Source organism: Protomyctophum bolini (assembly GCF_963924005.1).
Source record: "Protomyctophum bolini genome assembly, chromosome: 4".
Lineage (NCBI taxonomy): Eukaryota > Metazoa > Chordata > Actinopteri > Myctophiformes > Myctophidae > Protomyctophum > Protomyctophum bolini.
In genome coordinates this window covers 11,195,433-11,212,881 of record NC_137865.1, presented here as the reverse complement: position 1 = coordinate 11,212,881, position 17,449 = coordinate 11,195,433, and the positions used below count along the sequence as shown (strand labels likewise).

At 42.2% G+C, this 17,449-nt stretch overlaps 1 protein-coding gene across 1 annotated transcript; it reads right to left on the bottom strand.

Moving 5' to 3' along the window:
- Positions 1 to 292: 292 nt before the first annotated feature.
- LOC308313605 (protein disulfide-isomerase A3-like) lies at positions 293 to 13,717 on the bottom strand. The gene is made up of 13 exons (XM_080760818.1): positions 13,370 to 13,717; positions 12,277 to 12,355; positions 11,505 to 11,622; positions 11,265 to 11,372; positions 10,602 to 10,722; positions 7,835 to 7,951; positions 5,414 to 5,539; positions 4,727 to 4,909; positions 3,801 to 3,909; positions 3,306 to 3,434; positions 3,075 to 3,154; positions 2,499 to 2,556; positions 293 to 1,776 (listed from the first exon to the last, which is right to left on the bottom strand). Exons 1-13 carry the CDS (start codon positions 13,501 to 13,503, stop codon positions 1,675 to 1,677), a joined length of 1,464 nt encoding a protein of 487 aa, XP_080616944.1. The 5' UTR covers positions 13,504 to 13,717; the 3' UTR covers positions 293 to 1,674.
- Between the last annotated feature and the right edge of the window lie 3,732 nt (positions 13,718 to 17,449).

Here is a 17,449-nt window from a genome sequence, read left to right as displayed (position 1 = left end):
CCTTGGTGTTTTAAGCATTATGTCATACTTTAGCCATTGAAAAATAGCATATGTACAAGCTTGTATTTTTCTAATCGTCTATTTTTTTATTGTGAAAATGTGGCTCAAATCTTTGATTATATTCTTTCAGATGGAACATTTTTAACTCAAAATCTTTGTTTCTGGGGGGGGTGCCTGGATCATAATATTTTCAGATGGGGGTCCGCGGAAAAATACAGATAATTCTGGAGGTCATGGACATGAAAAAGGTTGAGCACCAGCACCACTGACATACAGTAGAAACATTAGGATATAGGAGACATGTTTTTTTAATCGGCCTCAGGTCTAAATGGGTTAAAGGACAACTTTAGTTTTTTTCAACCAAGGTTCATGTTTTAGGTTATTAGGAGAGTAATTTTTTCCCCCCCATTTGCTGCTTTCTTTCGTTTTAGGGATTTTAGCTGTTTTAATAAAAAAAGAAATAGCTATGAAATTGTAAATGCTCAAATGCCCCAGCCCCCTCTGTCAAAAACAGCTAATAATCCCAAAAACGAACAGCAAACGAAGAAAGAAAAATTACTCTCATCTTTTACTTTCTCCAATAACCTTAAAAAAAAACTAAAGTTGTCCTTTAAGATAAGTCAGTACTGTTTCCACAGTTGGCATTTTGTGCACAAATTACCTTTTTCCATCGATTAAATTCGACTTAAATTCATGGATACTCTTTAGTTTTTAGATACTCTTTAGTTTTTAATCTCCCTATAGAGAGACAAAGTCTTTGTGTCTCACTAGGAAGTATAGGGACTATTAGGGAGCTAGTCATCAAATTATTGGCTTAGGATAATGAGACAAACAAAACATAAAAGTATCCATGAATTCAAGTCTCCATAGGATGAGTATTGGATAGACAGTCATTTTCGGGGTGAACTATCCCTTTAAAACCGTTCAATTCTTATAAAAATCAAATGTACATTTAGTAAATTTTGTCGCTTGAGGACATTGCGTGACTAATAAGTCACTACTGATAATGCGTATGACATGGCAGATTTTCCACTCAACATGTACATTGTTCAGTATATAAAATTACCCAGATCACCATCAACAGTTCTAAATGAAGCTGATTTCTTCAACCAAATCATACAATTGATTTTAGTTTAAGTTGTGGGCCTTTAATTTTCACGATCCTTCCAAATGTAAAAAAAACAAAACAAAACAACCGAGGTACAAAAAAGAAAGAAAAAAAAAAGCAATTCACCACAACCACAACCACCACCATCCCTCGTCCAGAATATCAACAGACAAAACAAAAAGAGCCATAGATGATTGGAAATTGGTCTCAAACCAAAGTGCTTCAGTCTGAGGTGTAGCAGTAGACAGACCAGCGGAAATAATCTAAGCTTTTCCTCAAAAAACGGTCCTTCTTCTCTAACATTTGTTTTACTTGTTTTGTTTTTGTAATCAGGCAGGCCCTGGCCACCACCCCTCAACCGTCCACAGTAATAATCCCAGAGCAGCGAGGACCCAACAGGAGGGAAAAGGGGAGGGGGGTCAAGTGCCCAGGTGACCCCACTTTTCAGAGCATTCGATAGTTCACTACGAAACTGGAATATAATTTAGTTCCTTCTGTCTCGCTTTCGGTTCCCCAGATTTCCACAAGAGGGAACGTCAAGGTTTCAGTTGGGGAAGTTTGTTGTTTTATAGCTCCGCCTTTTTTATCTTCGGCTCGTCCTCAGCGGTCACAGGTTGGGCGGCCTCCTTCTTCAGGAAGGCGAGGAAATCGCTGACCTCGCGACCTCCCTGAAATGGAATGGACGGGATAAGGATGGTTTAGTTAACGGCTATACTGCAGCATGGGGTGGATGACGTCCTGAGATGTTGAAGTTAAGATTAGAGCACCGCTTCGAAAAGGTTGCCGGCACACCGAATTATAAACCTAAAATGGGGTGCAAGTGACTTTCTTTGGTAAAATAATGTTTGGTTAAAACGTTTACTGGAATTCCCATAGTAGTGTTCAGTAACAGCTCTTTAGTAAACAGAAAATAAAATGTTAGTAGGGATACCATTAGGGGATTTAATCCAATCAGGAGAGAGAGAACCCCTCAAAAATTGTAGTGTTCCAGTTAAAAAAGATTCTGCTCTTTTATTGGTTTCAATTTGTGTCCCAAAACTAAGCTGAAAATGTAATCAGTTTACTAAAGAGCTGTATAGAGATGGGTTACCCATGTTACTGAATACAAAAAAACCCCAATATGTTCTGTTTCTTACTGTTAGCGGTGGCTAGCAACGGAGCTAAAATAAGCAAATTCATATAACTAATTTATCAAATCTCAGGATCTCGGGCATGGTTACCTGTACAAAGGTAAATTAATCTTGTTATCTTGGGTGTGGCTACAGGAGAGTTAAATGGCCACTACATTCATTTTCTTTATGAGTCAAGCACATGGCTAGGATTATTAGACATGTATGCGATTTTTCCTACTCAACGGCTCCATTTTATGAACCCTCAGTTTCAGACTCACCTCGTATTTCCTCGGACTCAGTTTCTGTCCAGCAGGAGAGAAATAGATTGTTGGGAATCTGTAAAGAAATATAACAGACATGTTGTGAGGTTCATAATGATGAAAACAGAGGCCAGCGCCACCAACTATGATCTAGAGGCTGTGTTATTTGTTGAGCCGCAAATCAGAATGAACAGATCGCGCTTTCAAAATCAAAATGAACACAATCCTAAATATAGCTGGCAACAGAAAGTCCTCAGAGGGAAATTGCAATACATTAGCTCTTTCTAATCAAATAAGCTAATCAGTATGTGTTAGACGTGGCTGTTGGCAAACAGAAAAGCATCTCCTGTATGCTTTTCATCTTTGTTATTCTAGAACCAGCTGAAATTGGAAATGTTTTACATTTCCTAGTATATTCATTGAACAGATTTAGAAAAAAGTATATTGATGTCCAAACACTTTTTAGAAAAAAGTATATATATTTTGATGTCCCAACGATTTAACAAATGGCAGGTCTATCAAGTAGTGAATATTTACATCCATGTGAAAACGGAATCCTAGAGAAATGGCTATGATGAATAGTTGATAACTGACCCTCTGACTTCATACGGGGAAGGCACATCGTTGGCTGTTGCGTCCATCTTGGCAATGACAATGTGGGGATCGTTGACCAGCTGAGGAGTAAAGAGCACAACTTCACATGTGCATGCTTACGATATATAGTATACACTCAATCTCTGAGTGTCCATAGATTGTTAATAATCATGTTAATAAATAACACAAAAAGCCCCAATGGCTTGTTTCCTTTGTGGCTCATGATGTTACCTTCTCTCCCAATTCTTTGTATTTGGGCTCCAGGCTCTTGCAGTGGCCACACCAGGGGGCGTAGAACTCAATCAAGACATCTTTGCTGTCATCATTTACAATGGCATCAAAGTTCTCAGCCACCAGAGTCTGGACACAGGAGAACCAACAAAGCAACGGAACTTGATTTGAGTTTATTGGAAACTTTCAGCTTCTTGTTACAAGGAAATTAGGTGCATTCAACTCTGAATTCAAGAATGACTTTAGAAAAGGAATACAGACGTATTAAGATGTAAAAATAAAATCCATCCTTATTATAACAATACTGCATTTAGCACACACGCTTATCTAGAGTGGCTTACAGTGCAGCAACAACACAAAACAGTAGTAGGAATAAAAGTAAAGTAAATTAATGGAATGAGAGTGCCAAGAGAGCGCTAATAGAACAAGCATGCGCTTCAAGGCAAGTACGATTAGTTAAATGGTAATCAGCTGGACACCGTTCCTCATCCTCACCTTGACTGGTCCATCGTTGTTCTCTGGGATTGGCTCTGACTTCAGATAACGTTTCAGTTTACCATCAAAATAGTCCTGAAGGAATCGCTCCAGGGCCTTTCCGTCACGACTGAGAAAACAAATGGCAACATTAACCACATTGAACACACTGTGGAGAACATCTAGCATCCATGTTTAAAAGTAATTCCTTGTGATTTTTGTTCATGAAATATTATTTCAATTATAAACCTTGGTTTTCATTTACATCAGAATGTACTTTCATGACATTAATTAATTTTTCGTTTATTTTATGACCTCATTACACCCACACAACCTGAACTTTGAACATTCAGTGTAGGATTTCTGTGTTTTTCTGTGTTCTGAAGCCTTTTGAGCTGCAATGAAAACAGGCAAAGGCACTTCAACAGTGAAATCTGCTGTCAATCTTTGTCATATATGGGATTTGTGGACTCTTGACTCACAGGCAAAGCACTTGTTCGAGCCAGAAAACACCAGACGACAGAAAATCTACTGAATGTTAAACGTTCAGGTTTTTTGGGTGCAATTGACTACAAAAACGTATTTTTATGTCACGATCCCAGGTTAAATTCAACAAATTCAACCCAGTTTGTCAAAATAATTGAAAATGTTTCATTCAGAATTTCCAAATATTGTTACTGTATGTATTGAACATTTTATCTGTTAACTTGAAAGCATAAATAAAAAAGAAGCAGAGAAAAGAAACAAAGTGACCACACAACTAATAACTATAAAGCAAATGTTTCTCATAGCACGATTATACATATAAACTAAAGTCATGCCCAACATCCTGAAAGTAACTGTAAAAATGTATACAGTGAATTGAAACGGGCAAATCGGATTGAATCCAGGACTCGGATTTCAGTAGAACATACTGTACTAGCCAGGCAGTCATAAAGATCACTCACGTGAACTCCTCCGCCATGACGTATTTGTCTCCCTTGACGGTACGGATGCCGACCACAGGCAACTCTCCTGAGCTCGCATCCAGGCCCAGTTCTGACACGTCGTGGCTGAACAGGGCCTTACTGGCCACAGCAAAGGCCATCGTCTTCCCCTGGTCCAGGAAACCTTTGGCAATCTTCATCACCCTGTGGGGAGAAAAGTTAAAGTTCATTAGATTTTGCAGTACAAGTTTACAGACCGACACACACACTATGATGGGGGTGACAGTACAGTACACTACTAGAGGGACGGTAACTCTGTCATTTCTTGACCGTTCCGGACGCGGGGTGGCTCGCCGGAACCGGGCCGGCACCCTGGGCGTGTTCCTCTGTGTCTGGAAGTTTCGGGGACCCCCCGGGAACGCCCACACGGAGTTGCACCACTTACTTCACACAGGTGTGATTTTATGAAACGAATGCTTTGCAGATTGGATAATTCAAGTTTACCCTACAGTTTAACATTGTTTAATACAAGCAGTAAGTCCCAGTCCTTCCGCAGGCGGCCCAGGTTCAAATCCGACCCAAAGGCCTTTGCTGCATGTCCTTCCCCATCTCTCTCTACTGCTATTTCTTGTCTCTCGCCAAGGTCACCATAAAATAAAGCCCCCCCCCTCTCAAAAAAAGAAAAAAGGCAGACTTTCAGTTTCCTACCTGTTCCTCCAGTAGTTGGAACCCTTGGGGTTCTTCTCGTAATCTACATCATAGTAGGCCACAAGCAGGTCCTTCCCTTTCATCTGGTCTTTGTTGTCATCCGTCATGTGGGGGCAAATGCCGTGGCTGAAGAAGACATGAGAAAAGCATAAACCAACAGATCTTCAAAAGGTAAGCATATTCATGTGATAACAGTAGACAGGTCATGGATTAGATGGAGTGTTGTTCAGCTCATGGCTGACATTCCCTATGTCCTACTAGGAAGTTAACCCACAAGGCATGCAAGCATAAGCACACTGAATGTCTTCCTCTCCATGTTAATTAATGCACCAAGTTCTCACTGGCCGCGGACGGACACTCCATTCGTGTAAGCAAAGCCGTTCTTTCTGCTCTGGGCAGAAAACAAGTTTGTCTGCTTGCATTTTCATTGAAATGCATTGACTAGGCAATACCACTGAGGCCAGGTTTGGCGAGAGGTGACAGTTGCATGCAAACCTGCAAGCACTGTAAAAGCGTGTGAGCTGCGCTTTTGGATGGTTCCCATTCAGGCGCGGAGCCAGGAACTTTTTATGAGTAAAGGGCCTTGCCTACAGAGAGCTAGGACACGTATAGAGGTATAGAGTTATAGATAACTATAGAGGCGTTTTATCGCTCCCCGTCTGCAAGGCCCTTAAGGCATAGCCAATACGAGGTAGGCACCCGGCCGCCGCCATCGATGCGAACAGGCAGAGAAGTTGCATCATTTTTGCATATTTCATTTGCTGCGCACACAGTGTGTGTGTGCGCAATAACGGATGTCTACAACTTTACCAACTTGTTTATAAAGTAGCAGCTAGCCTACATACATTAAATAAACCTGGTATGCAGGTGATTTCTTTTGTCCGTCTTTCAAAAATAGGAAAGAAAAGGGCGACACTATGATTGAATGACTCATGTAGATTGTATAACCTGAACTGCCCAAATAAATAAACATAAAAAAAACAAAAAGGATTCCCAGTCCAGGTCTGTACTAAGAGCGCAAACACTTTATGCAAACTGCAACATTGTGCAAACGTGCGATGGAACCTAATCACCTCCATTTTCTCTTACTATACATCCTGTACACTGCATTGTTCGTGTGTGTAACCTAGCTTCAGCATAACCCTATGATGATCTGGCTATATTGCAATAACGGCTTCTACCTCTTTATTAGACCATGTGTGTCCACTGTCCACGGGACATCTTTACAGGTCGCTTTCCTTCATGTGCCAAATACCAACTATTTCATCCCACAATGGTACAGTCACTCCCTATGTTTAATGCGATTGCATTCAAACCTGCAGTGATCCGCACTCTGCTGCGTTTTGAAGCGAAGTGAAACCCCCGTTTTTGGCGGAGTAGAATGTGGTTCTTTGGTGCGCATTAGGATTCGATTGAGCCTTCACACCTGCCAAACGAAGCGCACTTTCCGACAATGCGCAGCAGGATTAGTTTTTAATCGCAGTAAAGCCTGCTGGTGTGAATGCGACCTAAAACAAGTTTAGAGCAATGGTGAATTATCCATTTGTTAACAAACTTAATTCTTTTTTGTATTATAATTAAACCATTTTCCACAACAAAGAGCACAAAGTGTCTTGGCAAGTCTACATTGTGTCATGGTGCACATGACACCTGGTTGTAATATTCCAAAACTGCACTAGAAATGTTCTATACTAGCACCCACTGGCCTAGTGGTCCAGGTGCATGCCACATATAGGCTCTGACGGCGCGTCGCGTGTTCGAGTCCCGTTCCTGACAACCTTTGCTGCGTGTCTCTCCCCTTCTCTCCCTCCCTCTTTCCTGTCTATCTTCACTAGTAACTATCAATAAAGGCAAAAGCCAAAAATCCAGATAATCAAAACGACCACAACGTTCAGCAGTAAAAACAAAATGTGCGTTTGTTTTGCTGTGGTTGCATGTCCATTAACATCATGCAACCAATATATTGAACCGATCCTGGAGATGTTAGTGGGCATGTGTTCTCTAGTGCAGTGGTTCGCAAACTGGGTCCGGGGACCCCCATGGGTCCTTGAGGGAGTTCCAGGGGGTCCCCAGCTAAATGATAGTTTAGAACCAAATGGACCCTTATGGGTCTATAACTCTAAGAGTGTACAAACAGACACTCAAATTTACATTGATATAAATTGGCGTCTCAGACAGAAATGCAATAAATATGCATGTCAAACTGTGGGTCCTTGAAATTAAACAGGTTGAGAATCATTGCTAGAGCCATAAAAATCTTCTCTTATGGGGGTCCCTGGCATGTCTTTTCAAATGGTGGTCCGCGAGCTAATTAGTGTCAATTTGGGGGTCCTTGACATGAAAAGGTTTGGGAACCACTGCTCTAGTGGTGGTAGAGTTGTTTCTGGAGAAGCAGGAGTAACTATGCTGGCACCAACTCACATGTTGTCCTGAATGAATTTCTTGACCTTGCTGCTGGTGAACTTCTCCTCGGTGAACGCCACAGTGCTGTCCTCAAACTTGTTGCTGAGACGTGGTGGGCGGAACAGGATGACTCCCCTGAAACAACAGTTAAAACATAAGTTATAATGAAACTACAGGGCATTCTCAGGGTAACCGGAATGCTCGCCTGAAACACACTTGAACTCATTTCTTTGGTCCGACCTCACACCGACCACTCGGTCGGGCAGTTCTTACATTTGTGGGTACAGGCTTTAGTTCGGACATACTATTGGTCCGACTGTCATTAGAACGACAACCTACTTTAAACCATAATCATAACCGCAAGCACGGGAGCAGCGCATGTTCGACCACATGTCCGACCACATGTCCGACCGTTGTTTCCGCATGTCGGACCTTTGGTGTCAGATTTGCACGTGCATCCCGTATTTGTTTTACCAAGTATAAGGTTAGAAATAAGTTCAGGGTTAGGCATAGTTACGTTTAGGAATAGGGTTAGGCACCGTTTTACTGAGGTTAAAACCTCTTAAACCCCAGGGGGGTCCAGGAGGGAAAATCAAAAATATCGGATTTGGAACCCGAGACCTTGACCCATTTACCCGCTGAGAGCTGTTTATGAGGTGGACAGCCGCTGCCCCCACCGGCAGGGGATTGGTTTAGGCATAGCTTACGAACTAAGGTTATGTTTAGGAATACCAGGTAGACACCGTTCTACACCAGAGGCGATTGTGTTTTGAGGTGAGCGTTCCGGTATTCATTCTCAGTCCTGCTCTGTAAACCACCACCAGATTCAGACACATAATGTTAAATGAACTAACCTGTGTGACAAGTAAACCAAACTGCTGTGTTCACACAACAACCACCACAGTGGAAAGACTGCACAGTATTTCCCTGAGCTTATAGTGGAAGATTACTTTATTATATTTGATTTATTAATAAATACAGTTCTCTACCTGCAATATTCTATTCTATGTACCGGTATTGCAATTGGAGCATTTTCAACAGTCACAACAGGAATGCCAGGGATATAACCAGCTAGCTTTGAGTCACTGGTTGGACTGCATTACATTACATCAAACACATGCCATCCCTGAGGTATCAGTGACCGACTCTTCCAAGCAATCACATCAATTTCTCAGGTTTAATCTCTTGGCATTTGTGAAAGTGAGATGAAAATACCTTGGCCTAGTTCTTAAGAGTCGTATTTTGCTTCTTAAAATCCCCTCCCACCAGATTGAGGTCTTTACTAGGATTGAGGAATTGGTTAATAGTGTTCATTGTGATTAGTGCAGAAAGTAGCTTAATTATAACTGGAAATTAGGGGTGCAACGGTTTTCAACCGAAAACCGAACCGTTCGGTTCCACATACACGGTTCAATGCGCTCTAATGAACCGCGCTATTTCGGTTTGCATTAATTCATTTATTACAGCTGCGAAGAATGTATTTCTCGGTCACACACTGGCCTACTTAGAAGTCTAGCACTCTATCGGTCACACACCGTCCTACTAAGAAGTCTAGCACTCTTTCGGTCACAGAAGTGTAGCACTCTGTCGGCCCACCCCCTACACACACACACACACACACACACACAGAGAGAGAGAGACGGCATGATGAGGAGAATCCAGCACTCGTCTTTAAACGTCGTTCTTGGAATAATTATTGATCGTCATACACAGAGACACACACAGCGGAGTAACCTCGCGCCAACAGGCTTCTAAGCACGGTCGTTGTAAGTTTGTTCAGATCTGATTCTGCATCTGCACTCGCTGTTTGAGTGCTAATTAAGAGGGAGAGTGAGAGCATAAACAACCCGCAGCAGGACATTCATTCCGTCAGAAAAGTACCAACTAAATACTCCCATGTCCAATCCATGACTGTAGATAGAAGCCCTTCTTCTAATAATATAAGCATAATATCCTTAAATCCTCATGTAGACTTATTGTAAACTTTTGTAGGCTATTTTTCTGAGACACGACGCATTCACTGTGAATGACTCCCCTCCCAGGAGGCACTCTCCTCTCCTCTTTCCTGCATGTGCTTAATGCCCCGTGTGAGCGCATAGGTGCATTTATTTCCCCTTGAAAATAATGATAAGGCACATTAAAATAGCAATATAAGGTATTTTTCCCCCTTTAGGCAGAAATGCCTAATGAAATAATATATGCTAAAAAAAGAGAAGAAAAGAAAATGCTATAAATAATTTTTTTGAGTGGTGCAAGCCACTGCCTGGCTGGCTGGCTGGGTATGAGCTAGCCCTGAAACATGACTGCCATGATGTTTCAGGGCTAGGTATGAGCATGAAAACAGCGTGGTTGTTTTTCACCACCTGTGCACAACCTAACACACACGCACATTATTAACTGTATATATGATGATTTCGTGTGTGCCAGTACAGTGACACTAGTACAGTACAGTACAGTAGAGGGTACAGTAGGGCGCGTTCCTGGGGATCACTTCACAAGGGGGTATTTTTTTTTACTGTACCGAAACCGAACCGAAACCGTGGCCCCCATACCGAGGTTCGAACCGAACCGTGGTCTAACTGAACCGTTGCACCCCTACTGGAAATCACTCTGTGTTCACAAAACAAATCAGAATAATAATTATGGACAAACGATCCAAAACAACACCATACTGTACATGTTGCTACTGAACAGCAGTAGTTTCAGACTTTCTCCTAATTCGTTCTGTTGGGTGATGACATTTACAAGCAGAATATGAAACTGAGCATAATGAACCATAGCTTACTCTGAATGTTTCTGGATGAGAGACTCCAGGTTGCTGTGGGCGAAACGGTTAGACTCTCTCAAAGCACTGGCTGCCTTCAGAAACTCAACCTGGGATGCACTTCCACTGTCAGCAAAGAGCCCTGGGGAAAAACAAAAGCTAATGAGTGTCTACCACAATTTATTTGTTTTACCACTGCCTTGTGAGATATCTTAATACGATGAATGACTTTTCTTGTAACCAGACCACTACGCTCCGACTTCTCTGGTGCGCTATCCTCTTAGATCGACATCATTTATAAAAAAGGTACTGAGGCGCACAGTGGCAAGAGTTTCCGTTTTATATAATCTTTACATCATGTCACAAAAGAGAAAGATTTCTTAACGCAACATAATCCCGTACGGATTGTAGTCAACTGGATGGTGGCGTGTAGACCAAATGATTATCCAACTAGAGGTTTAGAAATGAACCTACAGGTGATAGTTATTTAAGTCTCTATTTGAGTAGACAGTCTGACCTACTGTACCAATATTTGTTAGAAAAGTGTATGGCTATCCATGTTCTTTAAATAAACTTTTTTTGGTAGACAAATTCCCCAGGCAGAATATTTAAACTATAATGGTTCACATGTCCACACACACACACTGCACAACCTCCATTCTTTCAAAAACAAATTAGACATACCAATAACACTGGCATCGTGGTTTGCGATGTACTTCTCAAAATCTGCTTCAGTCCTGACTTCCACTGAAGCTGGGCCGGCCTGCTTCTTGAGGTGGCTGACAATACCATCTGAGAGAGAACAGATACTTGAGTGAAACAGGCAATGTCCTGATTATTCCTAGACATAAAATGGACATTAGAGGTATCATGGTACATCCAGATGTGAGGCTTTGATCTGAAAATAACTGTACAACGACATACCTGCAGTTCTGGGGCCATCATAGGCACCAGAGTCCTCTCCGTCCCTAAAGATCTTCAGAGTCGGGTATCCGCTAACTCCATATTTGCTGCAGACAGTGTTGCTGGATGTACAGTCAACCTGTAAGGACAAAAACACTCCTGTTCATTTCACTCCATTCATTTTACACAATTAAGCTGATGCCAATAATGTCACTGAACATGCAAGCTGCTATTAAGTGGCTGCTCATCATTGTAATTCTTTTCAATAATGTAAACTAATGACTATGGATGAATCAGAGTATGGACGGTAATATAACTGAACTTAATCATCATCATTGGGTGCTACCCAACAGCTGAGTGAGCTGGCAGAAGTTCAATGTCTTTGCTGAAAAGCACGTCGATTCATGGCTAGTCCGACCCACTTTACAACACAGGTACTTACAACTCTTAACTCTCATATGTATTCCCGCTGCTCAAACTTGTTAGGTAGTACTAGGATGTACTGTGTAACAGTTTAAGTTTAATGAATGTCTGATTTAAAAAAAATCTTGAAGCAGTAAATGGTTTACCCAAGTAGGGGCCATTTGTATTACAATGAATGGTTGAGAATCACTGCTACAAAGGGGTCTCCAGCGTTTCATCTTAAATAGGGGTCTGCAGGCTAACATGTGTCAAGCTGGGTGTCTTTGACATGAAAAGGTTTGAGAACCAATGTTTAAGAGGATTTGAAGTCTGGTGTTAAATATGAATGTGCTTGAATGATACAATACTATGCAAGAGAGTGATGCAATACCTTGGCCAATGCGACGATGCCTTTCAGCCTGGTGGCGGCTGTCTCATACTCTGGTGCTAGTCGCTTACAATGGCCACACCTGATGACAGAGGCAGAAATATTAGAGAAGGAAATGTCAGTATCCAAACAAAAGCACTGTGTCTGGGTTTTGTTTTTGTTGGAAATCCATTCAGGCATCGAGTGTGGGAATGGGGGGTGGAGGCAGTGACTTAGCAATGTGGAATCTGATCTCTGCACTAAGTATCAAATGGATAAGGACAATGGACTCAAGTTGGACCAAGTTCTAAGAAGAGCAAGATAAACAACAAGGATAAATAGAGCACTAAACTCATTCATTCATGCAGTGAACGTGTATGATGAAGTGCAAACATTTAAAGCCCTGGCCTGGCTCAAATCAATCTCAGTTTTCAGAGAATGAATCCTCCTGTTCAATCAAGTTCGGGGTCGGCTGCACTGTGGCGGAGACGTGCAACTGTTACACAGCGAACCAACCAACCGGAGGAGGCCACCAAAATTCCACTGGCCAATCAGGACGTTACAACAGTGTAAGACCACGCCCCCCGACTTCCTTAGTAGCCACCCCCGGGCCCGTTCGTTCCGTTTCAAGCGAGAAATTGAGAATTCACACAGCTGACCTGATTGAAGTTACACATTATTGAAACCTAGTTGAATTAAACACTTTATTTCTGAAACTATTGACTGAGCTCTACGTTGTCAAACTGCCACTCGACTTTTGTTTCCTCCTTTTTAAACAAGCAACCCACCCTTCTCCTCCACTGACAGTTAAAACATGCTAAATCACTAGCCTCTAGTCCAGTACACCCTGACAACCTGATGATAAAGAAGCCGAACCGAAGGCCTCTTATTAATACAAATTCCTGTAGTTTAAACCAGTGCACACATCCAGTGGATACACTAGTTACGTTAGTTATAATTGTTGTATAGGCTACACAACGATTAAAAGATGAGTGCACTTCTTCTGCGGTGCAGCCACTTAAAATAGCGCATCCACCCACCGCGTTAGCCAGGTAATATTTACGTCAAAGCAAAGTACACGTCAACTTCCTAGCGTTTAGAGTGGTGGACTACCTACCAGGGAGCGAAGAACTCCACCAGGACGAGGTCGTGATCTCCGATCCTGCTGTCAAAATCATCATCCGTGAGATCGAGCACGTCGCTGGCCAGCGTGAACCCGGCGAGGAGAGCGAAGAGCAGCCACTTCAACATGTTCACTCAGCTCAGCTCCAAGGTGCTGTACAACTAAACGGTTCTCTAAAAACAAAATACACAGCTGAATGCAAACTGTCGGCTCGCTGTGCTGCAGCCCTTTAATGAAGACCCTGGAGATAAAGAAAGGCCAACGTTGACTTGTCGTAAAGGCCAGAAGCAGCAACGCACCACTAGTGGCTAAAAGGAAGAGAGAAAGGCTGAGGCTCGATGGAGAGAGGCGGGCGGCCAGGCGGGGCTGAGGATGTTCACTCACCACACTGTGGCATCTCACCATTGGAGTTTGAAACGCGTCATCCTTCCTGCGTCGGCCAATGAGAGGCGGGCAACACACGGCTTCCTGGCTTCGGGGCCAATCGCCGTGCGGGGGGAATAAAAATGGGCGTAACCTCTTAGCTAAATAGCAGAGTAATCTAGTAAGAGTAATCTAGTAAGAGAGTAGCGACACTAGCGACCTGGCGTTCCTGCTTTTGATTGATTGATTGATTGATCGATCGATTGATTGAAACAATTATTTAACAATATATAGCACGGTGGGGACATTTCAAAAGAGAGCACAAGTCAATACACAAACTGGAGCGTGACACGCTCCAAATATATGGAGCGTGTCTTGAGTGTTTGATGAGGTCAGATCAACATAATGAATGTCAGAACAGGAAGGACGGGTGGGGTAGGATCAACATATGGAATGTCAGAACAGGTCAGTTCCATATATGGAGATCTAAGGGTTTGAGGTCAGATGTAGAGTTGCTGGCCGGCTCCATATAGGCCTATGCAGATCTAGGTGATGATCCAGTCTTCTCCATGTATGGTTATCCAGGGTTAGATGAGATAGATGGGTCATATATGGAGATGGCCATATATGGTTGCATGATGTCAAAGGTCACAAGGTGAAGGTGTGACCATATATGGAGGCGTGATGTCACGAGGCGTGACCATATATGGAGGTATGATGTCATGAGGCGTGACCATATATGGAGGTGTGATGTCACGAGGCGTGACCATATATCAAGGCGTGACTAACACACGAAGATTCAGGTTTTCATAGTAAATGCAACCTACGAAAGGTAGGGCGTTCCACATTTTAGTGGCATAGGAGCGAAATGAATTTAATCCCTTGTCTGAGCCGAATCTGGGTTGCACGTGGTTTGTTGAACTCCCTCTGGTGTTGTGAGTGTGGAGGAAGTATTTGGACAGGTACATGGGTATCTTGGTGGTGTATCGAATCTTGAAGACAAGTCACCACACCCATTGCAAGGTGCTGTACTGTCGGACTCGTCAACCCTAAACTATTCCAGCCTATCAAAATGCGCAGGGGTGAGGTGGGTTGGGGGAGTGAGGCAAATCAGGGAAGAAAGACAGCATACACCCATGCAAAGTTGCAACCGGCGATGACGGTGTCGTTGGAGAACACATGTGACATGTCACATGTCTGACTTCCCCTTCAACTTGAAGTTCTTTTTTTTTCAACTTAAATTTTATTCATTTTTCATGAACAGAAATGACATACAAGGACATACAGAAAGCAAAAAGACAAACAATCGAACATTACAGTATGTGTTGCCAACTCAGTAAATAAAAAGTAAAAATTGTAGATAAATGCTTGTAGGAGATCACACACAGACAGGATGATAATAAAATGAAAACATTATGTGAGCGTACGCGCGCACACACACACACACACACACACACACACACACACACACACACACACACACACACACACACACACACACACACTCACACTCACACTCACACTCACACTCACGCATACATCCCCACACACCCTCACAGTCATACATACACCCACATACAATAATATTGGACAGTAAAATACCGTATATAAAGAAAATAAAAAACATTGGTTACCATCTCATCTATGGGGTCACCCTCTAGAAATATAAGCATATCGTAAACATGAGTACCATATTTGTGTCAAGGATTCAAGGATCATATATTTTGTTTACAAAAAACAAAGCAAAAAATAAAAGCCTAACATTCTGGTTCCTAGCTCACCTGTTGTTCAGTATTATAATCAAACCATTTTCCCCATTTGTTTTCAAAAGACTCTCTCTTCAATCTCAAATTAGCAGTCATTCTCTCCATGTCAAATATTTCTGAGATTATCTGGAACCATTCATCTATGGAAGGAGGATCTACCTGTAGCCATTTCCGAGTGATGGCTTTTTCCCCTGCAGCCAGAAAGATTTTCATCAGATACCTGTCACTTCCCATAATTTCTTCTGGTAGATCTCCCAAATACAGCATCAAACAAGAATCTAATATTTGAAAGCCCAGAATCTCCTGTAATTTCTCTGTGACATTTTTCAACTTGAAGTTCAAGTTGAAGGGGAAGTCAGATTTGTAGCATGGATATACCTGTTGGGTATTTTATTTAATCTTGTTCGAACCCCACCTCAACACTAGTTCTCACCTCTCATTCTGCACATTGATGTGGTACCATAGGTGCAGGAGAGATAATAAACAATTATTTTATTTTTTGATCCCACAATTTTGTAACCTATTTTTCACCCGTGTCAATTATCTAATGTGATCCTGGGCTCTACACACCCTCCGCCAACCTGGGGAGAGCAACGGACTTGAACTCATGTATGTATGAAAAGTTTATTATTCCTTCATGCACGACTCACGAGTGTCCAAATTGCTCCTTTACACCTGACAGGGGGGAGTTTCCCTGGTTGGACGTAGCACGTGGAAGGGACACGTTATTCCAACCAGTTCCTTTCCCCTCCATCAGGCGCCCCGGCTGGCCAAGGGGAGGCAGTTTAGAGACCAGGATTTCTGCATGTTTTTTGTGAGGGTACCTACCCTAGGGGACACAGGGAGAACATGCAAACTCCACACAGAAGATTTGCCAACCCCGCCTTGGGTATGGGCACTGATGACGTGGAGGAGAGAGCACACCGCCAGCACCCACAGCGTCCCCAGCGGGAATCGAACCCAGGACCTTCTAGCTGTGAGGTGACAGCACTGCCGACTGTGCTACCGTGCCCCCATAATATATTGATCAATATAACAATTCTTCTACATTCTCTAATTGTGTAGAGTAGACCTTGTAAATTAAGTAATGCAGATACTTAACAATAAATCAATAATGTAACTCTTGAGAGCGTAAAATAAAACAATGAAGGCCAATGGAGATCATGAAGATATTTCATGTTGTAAAGTAAACTCAAGTAGGCCTATAAAAGTTACAATTAATTAATTATTACACGACAGTGATGTGTAATACATTCTGCTTTATTTTTCTGGTACATCCCACTGGAAACATAATTTAACAAATAGATGATAGTTTGTCCTGTTGTGTCCATTGATAGTGTAATAGTATTAGGGCATATCTGTCATTGGACTCACTTGTGCCCTCACCTGGCCCAAGTAGATTGAAACCTGACAAAACATTCTTACCGGTGTGTGCCCCTGCTTGCTTTAGTTCTGTCAGTGAAACAATACACAAAAGTATACCTTTAAAAGTTGCATACTTGGTGCAGTTGGCATATAAAATAAGGTCTAATGCAAATTAGTATTGAAAAATATGATTACTGCATACATTCTCTGTCTGTCTTTCAGGAGACTGAAGCGGAACCTTCCAGGATGTGATCCTTTTGTTGACAGATGTCAACACTGTTTACACAGGAAAGGTCAACAGAGTACACCAATATGCTTCACATTAACCCAGTTGCCCCACATGCCCCACCATTCCAGGTAACACATTACATAAGCAATGCATTATGTAATATTAATATTACCATCATGAGAAATATTATATTACTTTTACAATATCAATAAAGTATTGTCAAGAGATCGCGTCAAGAGATACATTAGAGAAAGATAATCCACTGAGCTCTGCTCACCGGCCCTGCGTTTGTTGAAAGACTGAATGGTATAACTACTATATGGTAGGGGGAGAATGTAGAAAATTAGAGCA

Excerpts from the sequence above, each read along its gene's own strand:
- LOC308313605 (XM_080760818.1), bottom strand. The coding sequence starts at position 13,503 with ATGTTGAAGTGGCTGCTCTTCGCTCTCCTCGCCGGGTTCACGCTGGCC. Across the intron at positions 11,623-12,276 it reads GCATCGTCGCATTGGCCAAG|GTTGACTGTACATCCAGCAA; the intron begins GTATTGCATCAC and ends TTGTCCTTACAG. Across the intron at positions 5,540-7,834 it reads AAATTCATTCAGGACAACAT|CCACGGCATTTGCCCCCACA; the intron begins GTGAGTTGGTGC and ends TGTCTTCTTCAG.